The sequence below is a fragment of the Cyprinus carpio genome, chromosome B20, assembly GCF_018340385.1.
Source record: "Cyprinus carpio isolate SPL01 chromosome B20, ASM1834038v1, whole genome shotgun sequence".
Classification (NCBI taxonomy): Eukaryota; Metazoa; Chordata; class Actinopteri; order Cypriniformes; family Cyprinidae; genus Cyprinus; species Cyprinus carpio.
Window position 1 is genome coordinate 24,766,087 of NC_056616.1, and position 17,708 is coordinate 24,783,794.

At 31.4% G+C, this 17,708-nt stretch overlaps 1 protein-coding gene across 4 annotated transcripts in view; it reads left to right on the forward strand.

Annotated features, from left to right (window-relative positions):
• Positions 1-17,708, forward strand: part of fig4a (FIG4 phosphoinositide 5-phosphatase a) — a 45,337-nt gene that overhangs the window by 505 nt on the left and 27,124 nt on the right. The window contains exons 2-5 of one of the 4 annotated variants that reach the window (XR_006157532.1): positions 1,186-1,309; positions 4,718-4,884; positions 11,640-11,737; positions 14,687-14,820. Coding sequence is in view for 1 of the 4 variants with exons in the window: in XM_042747032.1 (XP_042602966.1) it covers positions 11,690-11,737; positions 14,687-14,820 (182 nt within the window). In the remaining 3 variants the exon portion in view is untranslated. Of the gene's footprint in view, positions 1-744; positions 1,310-4,717; positions 4,885-11,639; positions 11,738-14,686; positions 14,821-17,708 lie in introns of those variants that run through there. The other 3 variants (XR_006157533.1, XR_006157534.1, XM_042747032.1) reach the window with 3 other exon arrangements.

Consider the following 17,708-nt stretch of genomic DNA (forward strand, 5'->3'; position numbering starts at 1 on the left):
TGATGAGTCCTACTTTATTAATAATTAGTATTTTTTTTTTATTTTATATGTATATAAATATATGTGTGTGTGTATTTATATATGTATATGTATATACATATCATTGATATTGCTAATATTTCTATTATGTTTTTTATTTAATTTTAATTAATTATTTTTTTTCCTGTTTTTAACTTTAATTTTAATGTTGTTTTTTTTTTTTTTTTTTAAATGTCTATATAGTTTTCTATATTAGTTTAAATTTTAGTTATAGTTATAGTTTAGTACTAAAACTAAATAAAATTTCAACTAATTGAAAATGAGAAAAGCTGCCTTGGCAAATAGCTGAAATAAAATAAGTTTAAGTTTTAAAGTTTATACTTTATTTCAGTCGACATCTACTTTGTGTCAAGTAACTAATTTTTATTTTTCATTTTTTTTATGGTTGGCGTTAAAAGAAATGTATGCGTGTGTTTGTGGGTGTGTAGAGTAAATGTATAAAATGTTGTCATAAATAATATTAAAAAAATATGCATTGCATTTTTAATGTACTTTTGAATAAATAGGTAGATCTGGGAAAAATATCATATATCAGTCCCTAAAAATATTCACCCTTATTTAACTTTATTGATATGATTTTATGACTGTATATATATATTTTTAGCCCTGAATTTTCATGTTTTTCTGTATTTGATTTATTAGCGAGGGCATTACATACATGCTATTGATCAAATCAGCTCATCAGTTTCTTTTCATTTCTGTCATATTAGCTGTATTTTAATCTTCTTTATCTTTCATATTAAAACAGTTTGGCCTAATAAACCGCAGAGCAAGCTGGAGTTAATTAATTAGTTAGTTGTGTGATCTCAGCAGGAAATGTATTTGCTTCAGAAGTCTGTTGTTTTGTGTCCCGCTGGTGAATGAAGAGAACAAGAAGAGCGCTGATAAATTGAACACATATTTATTTTGTATGTGGACAGTCTATGTGAATGAGATGTCGTCTTGTGGGAGCTTAAATAACTGCATGTGAGCGCGGATGAACTTCTGTGTCTCTCTGAACGAGTTCATTCGGTGGGCTTCATCTCTAAGCAACATACTGTCTGTCACCTAGCAACAATGAGAGCTGCATCCCGCTGCTCGACACACATGAGAAGCGTGATTATTTCTGCTATGAGTTCATGTGACCCTTTGACCTTTGACCTGTAGTTACAGCTACGACCTGAGCCATTCGCTGCAGTATAACATGACGCTGGAGAAACTGAGGAGCTCAACACCAGCGGCAGACAGGACAGCTTTGACATCTTTGAAGAGGAGGGACTCCCCACTCAATGTATGCTTTCTTACTATGCTTGGATATTTAATTTGATTTAAATTTTATTTTATTTTATTTTATTTTATTTTATTTTATTTTATTTTATTTTATTTTATTTTATTTATTTATATATATTTTTTTACTTAATTATATTTAATATTATTAAATATTATTTATTTTATTTTAAATGAAATTATTATTTTATTTATTTATTTATTTATTTATTTATTTAATTTTAACTTAAATTAAATTATTGTTTTATATTAATATTTGATATATATTTTATAGTGGTTTTTATTTGCTTATTTTATAATATTTTTAAATTATTTTTATATTTTATTTGGTTTGATTATTTTCTTAATTTATATATTTATATTTGATATTTTGAGTAGCACTGTATTTTTCATTTTTTTTTTCTTATTTTTCATTTACTGTTTAAACAATTTTTAAACTATTTAATTTCCTTTATTAATTATTTTGTTCTTTTTTATTTTGTATATTTATATTTAATATATTTTATAGAACTCTTAGTTTTATATATTTTATTTATGTTTATATATATTTTATATATATATATACAGTACAGACCAAAAGTTTGGAAACATTACTATTTTTAATGTTTTTGAAAGAAGTTTCTTCTGCTCATCAAGCCTGCATTTATTTGATCAAAAATACAGAAAAAAAATGTAATATTGTGATATATTATTACAATTTAAAATAATTGTTTTTAAATTTATTATTACTTTAAATTATCATTTATTTCTGTGATGCAAAGCTGAATTTTTAGGATCATTATCACATGATCCTTTAGAAATCATTCTAATATGATGATTCATTATCAAAGTTGGAAACAGTTCTGCTGCTTAATATTTTTTCAGAACATGTGATACTTTTTTAGGATGCTTTGATGAATAAAAATTAAAAAAAAAAAAAAAAAAAAAAAAAAGAAGCTATGTTTTTAAAATATAAATATTTTGTAATAACAATATACACTACTGGTCAGTAATTTGGGGTCAGTAATTTTATTCATCAAATATATTAGACAGCAGAACTGTTTCCAACACTCATAATAAATCAGAATATTAGAATGATTTCTAAATGATCATGTGATAGACTGGATGTTACATGTGACACTGAAGGCTGGAGTAATGATGCTGAAAATTCAGCTTTGCATCACAGGAATACATTATTTTTTTTTTAAAAGTATATTCAAATAGAAAACTAGTTATTTTAAGTCGTAATAATATTTCACAATATTACTGTTTTTTCTGTATTTTTGATCAAATAAATGCAGGCTTGATGAGCAGAAGAAACTTCTTTCAAAAACATCAAAAATAGTAATGTTTCCAAACTTTTGGTCTGTACTGTATATATATATATTAGGGCTGTCAGTCGATTAATTTAAATACAAGATATGCCGATTAATAAATCTAATTAATTGCAAATTTCATTTGCCTGTGAAAATACCACTCAAAGATTATTTAATGATGTTTTTGTGTTAAATGACAAAGTATTAAGTAGACATTACAAATATTCAATTTGATTCAACATTCAATTTATTAAACATAAACGATGAAATTATTCCATTATTTTTATTTATTTTTATTTTGTACCCTTCAGCTAAATACATTTGTATTTTATTTTATTTTGTACTCTTTTGCAAAATATTTAACAACAATTTTATTTTATTTTTTAAATTATTTCTCTTTTTCTTTTACGTTGTGCCCCAAAATTAATTTTAATGTACTCCTCTGTAAAATACAGTTTTACAAAACCTACTAAATAATAAAAACTTATTTTATTATTTGTTTTTTTTTTGCACCCAACCACTAAAAATAGTTTTTATTTGTAATTTTTATTTTGTAATTTTTTATTTACCCTTCTGCAAAATACAAACTCATTTAATAGATTTTTTTTGCAACCTTAGCTATATACATTAATAACTATTTTTAATGAATAAAATAAATACATTATTATTTATTTTTACAATTATTTATACACTTTTTTTTAAATATATTTTTATTTTGTTTTCTAATGTTTTACCCTTTTGCAAAATACAGTTAAAACCTATTTTATTTTATTTTATTTTATTTTATTTTATTTTGTTTTGTTTTGTTTTGTTTTGTTTTGCAAAATACAGCTAAAACTCCCTTCTGCTAGTATTAGATGGTTTCTAGCTGGTCTAAGCTGCTTTGGAGGGTTTATCCTCTCAGCTGCCTGCTGATGAACCTGATCTTGATCACTTTGAACCAGCAACAAACCAGTTACCGTGTTCCAGAAACCAGCTTGACATCAGCTGTTTTTCCCAGCAGAAAGTTCAGGAGGGTCAAAACTGAACAAAAAGGTAGAGAAAGAGAGAGAAGTGATCATCGGGAGAGAGTCTGGCACTGTTGATTGCTGTGTCTCGTAATGGTTTCTCTCTGTGAGGAGCCTGAAGCAGCGGTGAAGGGGTTCACGGATGTCAACAGTGTTTTAACAGAGCGCTGGAGATGCTGAATAATCTCAGAGCCTAATGCATTCATAAGAGCAAGATAAGAACTGAGAAGCACACAAAACACTTCAGAAATCAAAGGTTGGGGTCAGTAAGATTTTTTTTTATTATTTAAAGTAAGCTGTCCATTTATTACAGAAAAAATGCAATCAAAGTCATCAGAGTCTAAAAATATTCAAAATGTGGAGAATCAAAACCTACTTTACATTTAATTAAAAAAAAATTATTTATTTTACTTTAACTTTCAATTAATTTTTTTTACATTTCTTTATTCGTTATTTTATTTTATTTTATTTTATTTTATTTTATTTTATTTTATTTTATTTTTAGAGATAAAAAACCTAATGTCTGAATATGTGTACTTCTCTACAATATAGTGTGCGAAACGTAGCATGTTAAATCACTAGGCTGTCCGAAAACTCAATTACAGTTTGAAGTCTGAATGAAGTATTTGGATGTCCTAGTAATTGCTGTTTGTATACTAAAGTAGAGAAGTAAGTGTATTTAGAAAACTCTAATTGTATTATTTGATTCTAATAATTGGTACTTTTTAAATTTCATCCAAAATAAAAGTTTTTTTTTTCACATAATATATGTGTGTGAATACTGTGTATATTTGTATATACAAACACATGCATGTGTATATTTAAGAAAAATATAACATAAGAATATAAATGTAGATACATGTAAATATTTTCTAAATATACTATGTGTGTGTGTGTGTGTGTGTGTGTGTGTGTGTATTTATATATACATAATAAATATACATAGTACACATACATAAACAAAAACTTCTATTTTGGATGCGATTAATTGTGATTAATCGTTTGACAGCACTAATTTTAATTAATTTAATTAATAATAAAAACAATTCTGCAAAATAGAGTTAAAACCCACTTATGTTATTTTTCATAGTTTGTTATTTTTATTTACAGTGGCTCTATACTCCAGATTTCTTTGTTGCGTGTTGATATCAGATGTTCTTTAACGCTGGCGCTCAGAGCTGTTGATCTACGGTCGGCCGGTGTATGTCACGCTCATCGCCCGTCGCTCCAGCCGCTTCGCCGGGACACGATTCCTCAAGCGAGGAGCCAACTGTGAGGTACGGACCATGTGCTCTTTTGTACGCCGTTTGTCCAACACGAGCCGTCCTTCTTCTGTATTTATCTCTGTGTGTTCAGGTGTGATTATGTAACGTTCGTTTGCTCTAAAGCTGTCGGCCGTTAAAGCTTCACTAAGCTCTCTGTGATGCTTTATGATGGGGAAGATACTGACGTATTTCAGCTGCTCGTTTAATGATTAAACTACAGGCAAGCTGTCTTTGAGAAAGTATTTCACTACAGGATACTTACTAAAGTCTGTGTAATTGTGTTGAAGCTACTTAAGGGAACGTTGTACTTATGTAAGTGTTATTTATAAATCTTTGATCATTTATCTTTGATAAATGAATATGTGCCTGAATATGTGTACTTCTCTATCAGATATTATTTTATTTGTTTTTATTTTTAGCACCGTAAAAACACAACCCATGTCTGAATTTTATGTCATAAAATATGCAAAAAGTAGTATGTCAAATCACTAGGCTGCCCAAAAAAACTCAATTTTTGATAAAATTTATATAAAACTCAGGGTTTTATATAATTTATATAGCTTTCATGTATATTAAATTTTTTTTTATTTACATTTTTTTTATTTAATATAATTTTTCAATTTTATTAAGTTTAATTAAATGTTTTGGTTTTATTTAACTTTATTTTAATAAATTTAATAGATTTTTTTAATTTACATTTCTAACTTTACTTATTTCAATTTCCATTATTAAATATTATTTATTTTTAGTTTTTTTTTTTTTTTTTTTTTTTTTTTTTTTTTTTTTTTTTTAATTAAAAGCTGCTTATTTCGTTTTATATGTCTTTGATTTTCAATACCCCATGTTTTAATGTTTTTTATTTTATTTTTTACATTTTATTAAATTTAATTAAATATTTTTTGTTATTTAATTAAGATCCACTTCCTGTCCATAACCTCACCACTACTTCCTGTGTATCAGCTCAAAACTTAGCCTTCACCCTCCTTCAGGACAGGGAGGGATACTTTCTAGAAGAGAAAGGCTGTGTTTAAATGCATTTATCTGCTAGAGGTTTGTTTGGAATTTTTTTCAGAACTCAAAGCTACGGACATTAATAGGTTGTTTAAATGTGCAATGTTAGATTTGAACATTCAGAAAGTGTGTCCTGTATAAAAACATCCAGTCAGACCCTGAAATGCCAGATTTTGCATACGGATGTTTTCATGATCCCGGTTTATATAGATGAACTGTCTCTGACCCCAAAGTCAGACAAAACAAAGTCTGCGCCCGTTTCACACTGATGCACATTCATGTGTGTGTGTGTGTGTGTGTGTGTGTGTGTGAGTCTGGACTGTTGATTTATCATGGGTGTGAGCTAAACACATGCCATGCTGCAAAACGCAGCTAAAATCGAATTTTATTTTATTATTTTATTTTGTTTATTAATTTCTACTTTTATAAATTTTAATACATTTAATTAGTTTTTTTCTTAATGTTTACTTTTTTTGTTTTTTTGTTTTTGTATTTTGTTTTTCAATATGGATTATAGTTTAATACTTATTAATTATGTATTGTTTTTTTTTTTTATTTTTTTTAATTTTTTAATTTTGCAGCAAAATATAGTTAAAATCTATTTAATTTTATTCATGACAGTGAATATAGTTTTCTAGAATCTAGTTTTACAGTTGTTTTCCACATACCATGGTGCAAAATACTAAATTGTTTAAAATGTATCTATTTATGTATTCTATTTTATTTTGTACAGTTACAAATACAGTTAAAACTTATTTTTATTATTTAATATAGTTAAAACCTATGCTTATTTTTTATTTTTTTCCTCTACCTTCTGCAAAACAGTTTAAACCTTTTATTTTTTTATGCTTCTTTTTTTTAAACCTTCTTATTTTTTAATTGTTATTTTAAATTTGTATTTTTTTTATTTTGTACCCTTCTGCAGAGTAGTTAATAGTGTTTTTATTATTATTTTATATTTTATTGTGTACCCTTCTGCAGAATTTTATTTTATTATATTTTATTATTTTACTTCTGATGACCTGCTAGATCACCTTGAACCAGCTACAAGTCAGTTACCGTGTTCCAGAAACCAGCTTGATACGAGCAGTTTTTTCCTTCAGGAGGCATTCTGGCCCAGTTTAATGTAGTGAAGTTTCTTCTTTGAGAGTTTTCTTATATCCACTTGGATATATGCGTCACCTAAGTTTTTAGTTCTTTTAGTTCTTTCTAAGTTCACCTCTGCCAGAACATTATTTGTTTTTCCTGGTTTTTTTTAGGTGTTTTAGGATTTTTCTTTTTGTGATGTGATATTATGGGGGGTGTGTGGGTATCTCTTATTTTCTTACTTTATCTCTATCTTGTTACTGCTGAACCCATTTCACCGCTTCTCAGCCATAGCAAGATGACATTTCATATGTACAGCGGCTCACGCTGATCCAGCTGTGCGCTCGCTGCTTATCTTAAATTGGTTACCACCAGCGTCCTCAACTGTGCGTGTTTGCTCGGGTTTGACATGGTCGTTTTGCTTCAAATAGAAAATTCCTGTCCAACACAAATTCTGTCGTACTTGTGATGCATCAGTGCTTTGAAAACATTTCACAGCTGCAGTTTGTTATTGGCAGGACATTGTCACATTCAAATATGACATAATTAAGTTATAATTTGATTTTTTTTGTCATAATTATGATTTTTTATTTCTGTAACAATTTTTTGACTTTATCTTATAATTACGACTTAGTATCTCATAATTATGACATATAATATCAAAACTTTTATTTTATAATGATGAATTACTGTCAATTTTGATTCAATATTGTAAATAACTGTCATAATAATGACCTTTATCTTATAATGACAACTTAGTATCTCATAATTTCACCTTGATATCATAATTGTTATTTTATGCCATAATGACTTTTGTCTCTGAAAGATGACTTGTTATCTCTCAATGATTTAGTACCTGTATCTCAATTTTGACTTAATATCATAATTAGGCCTTTTCATGTCATAATGACTTTAATTCCATAATTATGACTTAGTATCTCATAATTTTGACTTAATATTATAATTGTGGCTTTTATGCCATAATAATGACTTTTGTCTATGAAAGATGGCTTGGTTTCTCATAATTTTGACTTAATATCATAATTATGTAATTTTGTCATAATCATGACTTATTTCATAGTTATGACTTTGTTGACTTATAAATTCTGACTTAGTATTATAATTGACTTTTCATGTCATAATAATGACTTTTATCTCAATGATGACTTGGTATCTCATAGTTTTGACTTATTATGTCTTTTCATGCCATAATAATGAATTTATCTCATAATGATGACTCAGTATCTCATAATTTTAACTTAATATTATAATTATGCCTTTTATGTAATAATAATGACTTTTATCTCATCGTATTACCTCATACCTATTTTTTCATGTCATAATGACTTTAATTTCATAATTTTGACTAGAATCTCATAATTTTGACTTAATATTATAATTATGGCTTTTATGCCATAATATTGACTTTTGTCTCTGAAAGATGGCTTGGTATCTCATAATTTTGACTTAATAATATAATTATGCCTTTTTATGTCATAATAATGACTTTTATCCTAGTACCTCATACCTCATTTTATCTTAGACTGATATTAGATTTAGATTGATACCTCGACTATCCTGAGTACTACTTTAGTGTACTGTGATACCGAGTTGGATACCTTGGGACTCGGGTGATCCTCTGTTATGTTGGCCACGTATCCAGACGAGGTTGTTGTGATGGCAGGTAGGAGAGTTTGTTCTCACTCTCTGCTTACTGCCTTTCTGTTCTGTTCTTGTTGTTGTTCCCTTATACTTCCAGATGCAACTATCCTCATAAGTCCCCTAATTTTTGTTTATTATAAATGTATTAATAGAGCCTATTTCACTCCCAGTGTACTATACAAGATGAAGGTTAGATCTGATCCTTACTATCATTTATGTAATAAATCTACAGTAGGCTCTTACTTGCACATGTTTTGGGAATGCCCATTGGTGGGTCCTTTTTTGGAAAACTGTATGTTCCGTTCTTTCAGATTTCATGCACTTAGATGTACCTCGAGATCCCTTATTTTTTCTATTGTTAGGCGATTCCAGTCTCCAGTTGAATGTTCATCAAAAAAGGACTTTATCAGCTGCAAGTACTGCTGCCAAAAATACTATTTTGAAATTATGGATAGAACCATCCACTTCCATAACTTTCACTTGGCTATCATACTTCAGAGACATTGTCTTGCTGGAAGGTACCACTGCCAGGTCTATGGCGCAAAGGACAACTCTATTCGGAGTTGGACAAATGTTGCTGAGATGTTGCTAGATAGGCTGAAAAGTTGACATCCCTACTATGCTTTTCTGACTTTTCTGACTTCCATTTTTTTTCTCTTTCTCTGTACAAGTGGACGGCTTTATGGCATGGTTTCTTTTGAACTGTGAACTGTGATTTGTTTCTGAAAGTGAAATTAAATCTGAATAAAAATTTTGATCACAAAAAAAATGACACTCGGATATGACCCTAAGTTCTTAGTTATGATAAATTGAATGTGATTTTCTTCATTTCCAGACTCATCATCCTCTGCACTTACTCATCTTTCTAATACATTATGCAATTTGCTTGATGCAATGTCCTTCTGTCAGAAGATGATGAGGGTTCATGAAGAATGTTTTCTGTAATTAGGTCAGTTTGATATAGGTTTAAAACAGCACTCACACAAAGGGCTTCCAGGATAACAGATATCGATTTTCTACTAAACAAAAACAGGAGAGAAGTTGTTACGCAAGGCTCGAGTCTCGGCCCTCTTTCGTTGATTGTTTGGGGTGCTGCGAGAAGATTAGACACAGTTTTTCTCTTTCATCACTAGCATGTGTCATGCTACCATCTCCATGAGCTTTGTCTGACCTTCTGAAGGACTTTTCAGTGCTCAAGCATTTGATTATGTTGACTTTGAATACCCTTTGTGTGGTGTTAATGAATCCATGTAAAAGGGAGATTTGTGTATGCGAGAGAACCTTGTTCTCATAACCTACTTTCAGGAGTGTTTTGTGTGTTGTGCTGTAATCTGTTTATAGGTTTGTAACTGCACAGATTGTAGCCTGCTGTTCAGCACAGACTTATGACCCACATAGTGCACATTGATTTGTCTTAAATGGTTCATGTCATGTTCATATGAAAGCCCATTTCAAGTAAGAACAAATAATCAAAAATATGACGTCAAAATTACAAAGTCATGATTGACACTAAGTAACAATTTTGTTATTCTAAGTCATAATTATGATAGAAAATTAAAATTATGAGATACTAAGTCATAATTATAACATGAAAGTCAAAAATGTAAAATGCTAAGTCATAATTATGATTATGAAAAAGTCAATATTATGAGGTACTTAGCTGTTATTCCATAAAAAGCTAAATTGTATGATACTAAGTCAAAATTGTGACATAAAAGTCAAAAATGTAAGATGCTTAGTTGTTATTATGACGTAAATGTCAATATTATGAGATACTTAGTCGTTATGACATAAGCCAAATTATGAGATGCTAAGCCATAATTTAAAAGTCAAAATTATGAGATACTAAGTCAAAATTGTGACAAACTCAAAAATGTAAGATGCTAAGTTGTAATTAAGATTTGTAAAAAGACAATATTATGAGATACTTAGTCTTTATGACATAAGTCAAATTATGAGATGCTAAGCCATAATTAAAACAAAAAGTCAAAATTATGAGATACTAAGTCAAAATTGTGACATAAAGGTTAAAAATGTAAGATGCTTAGTTGTAATTATGCCGTAAAAGTCAATATTATGAGATACTTCGTCGTTATGACATTAGCCAAATTATGATATGCTAAGCCATAATTAAAACAAAAAGTCAAAATTATGAGATACTAAGTCAAAATTTTAAAGTTAAAAATGTAAGATGCTTAGTTGTAATTATGCCGTAAAAAGTCAATATTATGAGATACTTCGTCGTTATGACATAAGCCAAATTATGATATGCTAAGCCATAATTAAAACAAAAAGTTAATGTGTCATCCTTATGACTTGTCTCATAATTTCAATCTTTTATCTAAACATATAATGTTACGTCATTTTACTTAGTACGTTTTAATTCTGGTGTAAAAAGTCAATTTTGACAATCATTATTATTAACTTAGTCATGACTGAGATAAAAATTTAAAAATGAGATGCTAGGTGAGGACAAAAAGGTCATAATTATTCTATAAAAAGTCATAATGTCATATCATAATGACAAAGTAATAAATTATTACTATTTACTATTTTTTTACTAGTTACTATTTTTTACTTTTTATTTTAAAGAGCTGATTGATATATTATCACTGGCATCAGCTGGACTTTGAAGAACACATTTAGCAGCACCCAGGAAAACATTTGCAATTTTTATCACACATAAAACTGAGGAATATTTTTTTCATTTGTCAAGTTGCACAGAATTGAACCTTTTTATGAGAATTTTATTAAATGTTTGAATATGATCTGTACCATGAAATGCCTTTAGAAGCAGATATGGAAATAAAAATCAAATGCAGACAAATCTAGCTGAAAACTATTTTTTATATTTGATGTTTTTGGTAATTTGACACATGGTGTGAAATGTGATCTCATTTGCTTTAAAATGACTCTGAATTCATGTCATCCTGACCATGAATCTTATGACTGTGAATAACTTCTGTAAAGAGCTGTTCTTATTAAAATGCTCTTTTTCTCTCTCTCAGTGGACCAGGCCGACCTGTACGCTCACATCGCTCCTCTTCACTTCGATCAGATGCTGCAGAGGTTTGGATCGCCAATCATCATCCTCAACCTTGTCAAGGTGAGATCCAGTATTTCCCCTTCCAGAATCTCTGCGTCCTCCATTTCACCCCAAAATCAGGAGGAAATTATACTTTGCATAAAGATAAATCAGATCTGTAGATCTGTAATATTGATTGTAAAACAAGTTACTGATCAGTTTATTCATTTTATAAGGACAAACTTTGAAAAACATATTTTGTACGCTGGACAAAGGAAAAAAATGTAACGCATAAAACTAAAGAATTTTAATAGTTATAAATATTACATAAAAAGTCAAAATTATGAAATACTAAGTCATAATTATGATAAATAGTCCAAATTATGAGATACTAAGTCATAATTATGACAGAAGTTTACATTTTGTGACACTAAGTCATAATTATGATAAAGTCTAAGTTATGAGATGCTAAGTCGTAATTATGACAAAGTAAAAATTATGAGATACTGAGACATTATGACATAAATAGTCCAAATTATTAGATACAAAGTCATAATTATGACATAAAAGTTTACATTTTGTGATACTAAGTCATAATTATGATAAAAAGTCTAAGTTATGAGATGCTAAGTCGTAATTATGACCAAGTACAAATTATGAGATACTAAGCCATAATTATGAGATACTAAATGAGGCCTATTTGTTACATTTTTTTTTTTTGCATTATTGCCTTATTAATATTAATTATCACTGCATCATATCACCTTGAATGATTTCACATTAAATATTTTGTTGGACTGTCACGTTGTGTTGCGAACACCACCATTTTTAGCTTTTCATGTGCATTAAATTTTAAAAGTTTGAGGTTTGGTATGTTTTTTAAGAGTCTTTTTTAGACTGCATGTATTTGATCAAAAATACAGTTAAATTGTAAAAAAAAAAAAAAATTCTATTCTTTTCTATGTGGATATCTGTTAAATGTAACTTATTGCTGTGAACAAATCTGAATTTTCTTCAGTGTCACAGGATCCTTCAGAAATCATTCTTATATGCTGATTTACTGCTCAAAAAACATACCTGAACATTATTAGTTTTTGCAGAAACCCGTGATACATTTTAATTCTCAAGATTCTTAAATGAATATAAAGTTCAAAAGAACAACCTGAAATAGAAATCTTTTGTAACATTATAAATGTATTTACTGGCACTTTTGATCAAAATGATTCTTCCTTGCTGAATAAAAGTATTAATTTCCTTCACAAAATCTAATGCATGCACTCGGTGTGCTTCACAAGAACACTTTTAGCATCGAATGCACTTGCTATAAATACAACAGAACTGCACACATGAAGAAACGCACATGCACTCTTCACTGATGTTTTTGAGTAGAAGCTACTGTCCACATTTCCCATCTCTCACGTTGGCTGTCACCAGATACAACAGAACAAAGACCCAAATAGAAGTTTGAGTCAAAGTTTGAGACTGTAGCATGACAGTTTGGAATGACAGGTTGAAAACACATGTGCTTGTGTTGCTTTGTTTCAGTGTGTGATTCACTGTATATTTTCCGTACAGATAAAAGCATGTGACAAAAGAGCCTTAATGACCCAAATGAGGTGCATTACATGCTAAGAATGCGATCTAATTAACTCCACATGCTTGTTTAGCGCGCCGGACCATGCAGTCGTAACACGTGTGCAGTTTGTGTGTGAAGTGCATGTGTGTTTGTGAGCACTCTGACCTCCAGCATAAACTATCTGTGTGTGTTTGTTTGTCAGTGGCCTCCAGTGGAGTGTGTGTGTGTGTGTGTGTGGGAGGCAGACGGCATTGTGGGCCGCAGGAGGACTCGGTCGGCTGCAGAATGATTTCTGTGAACGCTGGAGTCATTCAGCAGCACGTGTAAATGTGGCCCAAGGATTGAGTGTGTAAAGCACACATCATTCACGTGTGCGACGGACAGATAATGTCTTACTAGTGTTCTTCGTGGATTAGTCATGGCTCCCTATAGAGGAGCAGGAGGACGTGGGTTTGAGTCATCGTCCACTACATGTCTACACAATATAACGTTTCTTATGCATTCTAATTCATTATTTAATTATTGGTATAGATATGTGATTTCGAAATTCTAGCATCCTGGCAAACCTTTGATGAACATTTGATTTTGTAACTTTTTCTTTTACAATATCTGATTTTCTTTAGAGTAAAAAAGCAGTATTTATTAATTCCAAATCATTATTTAAATCAGCATTTAAAAAAGGAAGTAAAAGTTGTTTCTCCATGATAAAAATGCATATGATTTATGCATTCAAACATATTAATAGTGTAGAAATTTGCTTATGAAAATGTAGTGCCCTGGCAATATACTGTATATGATACTTGTATATGATATATATATACGTTGCTGCAACATTTTGGGTTTATTTTCAAGTAATATCTGATGTTCTTCAAAGTAAAAATGTAGTATTTATTAATTCTGATACATTATTTAATTTTGCATTTTAGAAAAGAGAGAAAATGATTGTCAAAGTTGTGTTTTTATGAATAAATGCATATGATCTAGGCACACACACACACACACTCATGCACTCCGCACACACACACACACACACACTCACGCACTCCACACACACACACGAACAATCACACACACGCACACATACACTCATGCACACACACACTCCACATGCACACTCACACACACATGCACTCGCACTCACGCGCACTCGCACACACACACACGCACACACACACACACTCACGCGCACTCACATACGCACCAGGCACACTCACTTTGAAACAATTTTCATTCAGAAATTGCTAGTAATTACAAAGAATCATCACACTGAATTAAATGTGAAACTCTGAAGTAGTAAGACTGAAAAAGTATTTTCTTCTGAAACATCTTTGTTTTTTTTTCATTTATAAATTAGGGAAAAAAAATTACTTTTAACAAAACTTTTGTTAGAAGTTGAGGTTAAACTGTTGGAATCAGTGTGATGATTGTTAGTTTGGTGGTTTTGATTTTGTCAGAAACGAGAGAAGCGGAAGCATAAGAAGATCCTAAGTGAGGAGTTTTACCCCCGCCATCATCAACCTGAACCAGTTCCTCCCACCAGAGCACGTATCGAGTACATCACTTGGAACATGGCAAGATACACCAAGAGGTGCGTAAAACAAATGTAAAGTGACTTTCATATGAACTGATATAATATTTACAGGTTTAGAGTCTGTAAGATCATATAAGAAGTCTCTTCTGCACACCAGGGCTGCATATATGTGATCAAAAATTAAGTAAAATTTTTTAAATATTTTTACTTTTTAAAATATCTGCTTTCAATGTGAATCTCTGTTAAACTGTAATTTATTTCTGTGATGTGCAGCTGTATTTTCAGCATCATTACTCCAGTCTTCAGTGTCACATGATCTTCAGAAATCATTCTAATATGATGATTTGCTGCTCAAGAAACATTTCTGATCATTATCAGTGTTAAAATGTATTAAATTAAAAATAATAATAATTATTTCATACATTTATTCATCAAAGATGCATGAAATTGATCAAAAGTGACAGTGAAGACATTTATAATATTACAAAAGTTTGTGAATCCTGAAAAATAAAATGTATCACAGTTTTCTCAAAAAATACTGTGCAGCACAACTGTTTTCAACATTGATAATAATCAGAAATGTTTTCTGAGCAGCGAATCATCATATTAGAATGATTTCTGAAGATCATGTGACACTGAAGACTGGAGTAATGATGCTGAAAATACAGCTGCGCATCACAGAAATAAATTACTGCTTAACAGATATTCACAAAGAAAACTTTTCACTGGTAGCATATATATTTAACTAATTTATTTTATTTTATTGCTTATATATTTGCATTTCTGATATTATTTTTAATGATTAAGCACATTTAAATATCAGATTCTCATTACAGTAATGCAAAAAAGAATTATTTTACATTCATAACTAGTTTTTTTTAAAAGATTTTTCCACACATCCTTCTATAGAAATGTGCATATTACATAATATGATGTTAATGTGTCACGTTTCATAAGTTAATGATGGTCTGGAGCTGGAGAGAGAGAGAGAGAGAGAGAGCGGGCGAGAGACCTGTGTGAGCCATTATATCCTCCAACCACATTCTCTCCTTCATGAATTATTAATATTTGGCTTTGTGCTGATGGGCCGCTTTGTGTGAATTATAATTATTAGATTTATAATCGGCCGATCTCACATGTGATTTGCCCTGTGCAGAGCCAAATCGATCAGGAAACGAGTGAATGTGCCGCATGCAGTGGCTTATTGTCAGGTTTTGCTGTATAAGTAGTTTTTTTTTTTTTTTAAATCACACTGCATTTGGATGACATTGTTGAGTTTTCCTTGTTTATTGTGTTTCATTTATTGTATTTCCTGACATGATTGGATCTTTTATAGGCCTATGTGTCGGTATAGCAACAACCCAGTTCTAGTCTCCGTGGTTACAGCATCTCCAAACTTGAATCCCATTGGTCGATGGTGAATATTATTGGGTCACACAGTTTGTTTTCCCATAATTCTGCATTTGGACGCTCACCGCGTCATCGCTTCCTCGTGGGAGTTTGGTTTGCGCGCACAAACGCTCATGTTGTGGTCTAAATTGCTTGATGTTCTCATAATAGCATTATGATTTTAGGATATGAGTGAAATGTAATGTTACCCTGAAATGTGCTGTAATTGCCGTTTGGCTAATTGGCGAAGGCGACGCATTCCAATCAAGTGTTGTAAATATATTGCACCCATGTGAACACTTTCGCCATCAGCGACGCTGCATGGTTTACATAAACAGGTGTGTGTGTGAGTGAGTGAGTGTGAGTATGTGTGTGTGTGAGTGAGTGACTGAGTGTTTGTGTGAGTGTATATATGTGTGTGAGTGTGAGTGTATATGTGTGTGTGTGTGTGTGTGTGTGTGTGTGTGTGTGTTTGTTTGAGTGTGAATGTGAGTACGAGTGTGGGTGTGTGTTTGAGTGTGAGTGTGGGTGTGTGTATGAGTGTAAGTGTGTGGGTGTGTGTGTGTGTGAGAGTGTGAGTGTGGGTGTGTGTATGAGTGAGTGTGTGTGTGTATGTGTGTATGAGTGTGAGTGTGGGTGTGTGTTTGAGTGTGAATGTGAGTACGAGTGTGGGTGTGTGTTTGAGTGTAAGTGTGTGTGTGTGTGTGTGTTTGAGTGTAAGTGTGGGTGTGTGTTTGAGTGTAAGTGTGTAGGTGTGTGTGTGAGTGTAAGTGTGTATGTGTGTTTGAGTGTGAGTGTGGGTGTGTGTTTGAGTGTAAGTGTGTGGGTGTGTGTGAGAGTGTGGGTGTGAGTGTGGATGTGAGTGTGTGTGTGTGAGTGGGAGTGTGGGTGTGAGTGTGAGTGTGTTTATGGGTGTGTGAGTGTATGAGTGTCAGTGTGAGTGTGAGTGTATGAGTGTGAGTGTGGGTGTGTTTATGGGTGTGTGAGTGTATGAGTGTGAGTGTGAGTATGAGCGTGAGTGTGGATGTGAGTGTGTGTGTGTGAGTGGGAGTGTGGGTGTGAGTGTGAGTGTGTTTATGGGTGTGTGAGTGTGAGTGTATGAGTGTGAGTGTATGAGTGTGAGTATGAGTGTGGGTGTGGGTGTGGGTGTGTTTATGGGTGTGTGGGTGTGAGTGTATGAGTGTGAGTGTGAGTATGAGTGTGGGTGTGTTTATGGGTGTGTGAGTGTGAGTGTATGAGTGTGAGTATGAGTGTGGGTGTGGGTGTGTTTATGGGTGTGTGAGTGTGAGTGTATGAGTGTGAGTGTATGAGTGTGGGTGTGGATGTGAGTGTGTGTGTGTGAGTGGGAGTGTGGGTGTGAGTGTGAGTGTGTTTATGGGTGTGTGAGTATGAGTGTCAGTGTGAGTGTGAGTGTATGAGTGTGAGTGTGGGTGTGGGTGTGTTTATGGGTGTGTGAGTGTATGAGTGTGGGTGTGAGTGTATGAGTGTGAGTGTGAGTATGAGTGTGGGTGTGTTTATGGGTGTGTGAGTGTGAGTGTATGAGTGTGAGTATGAGT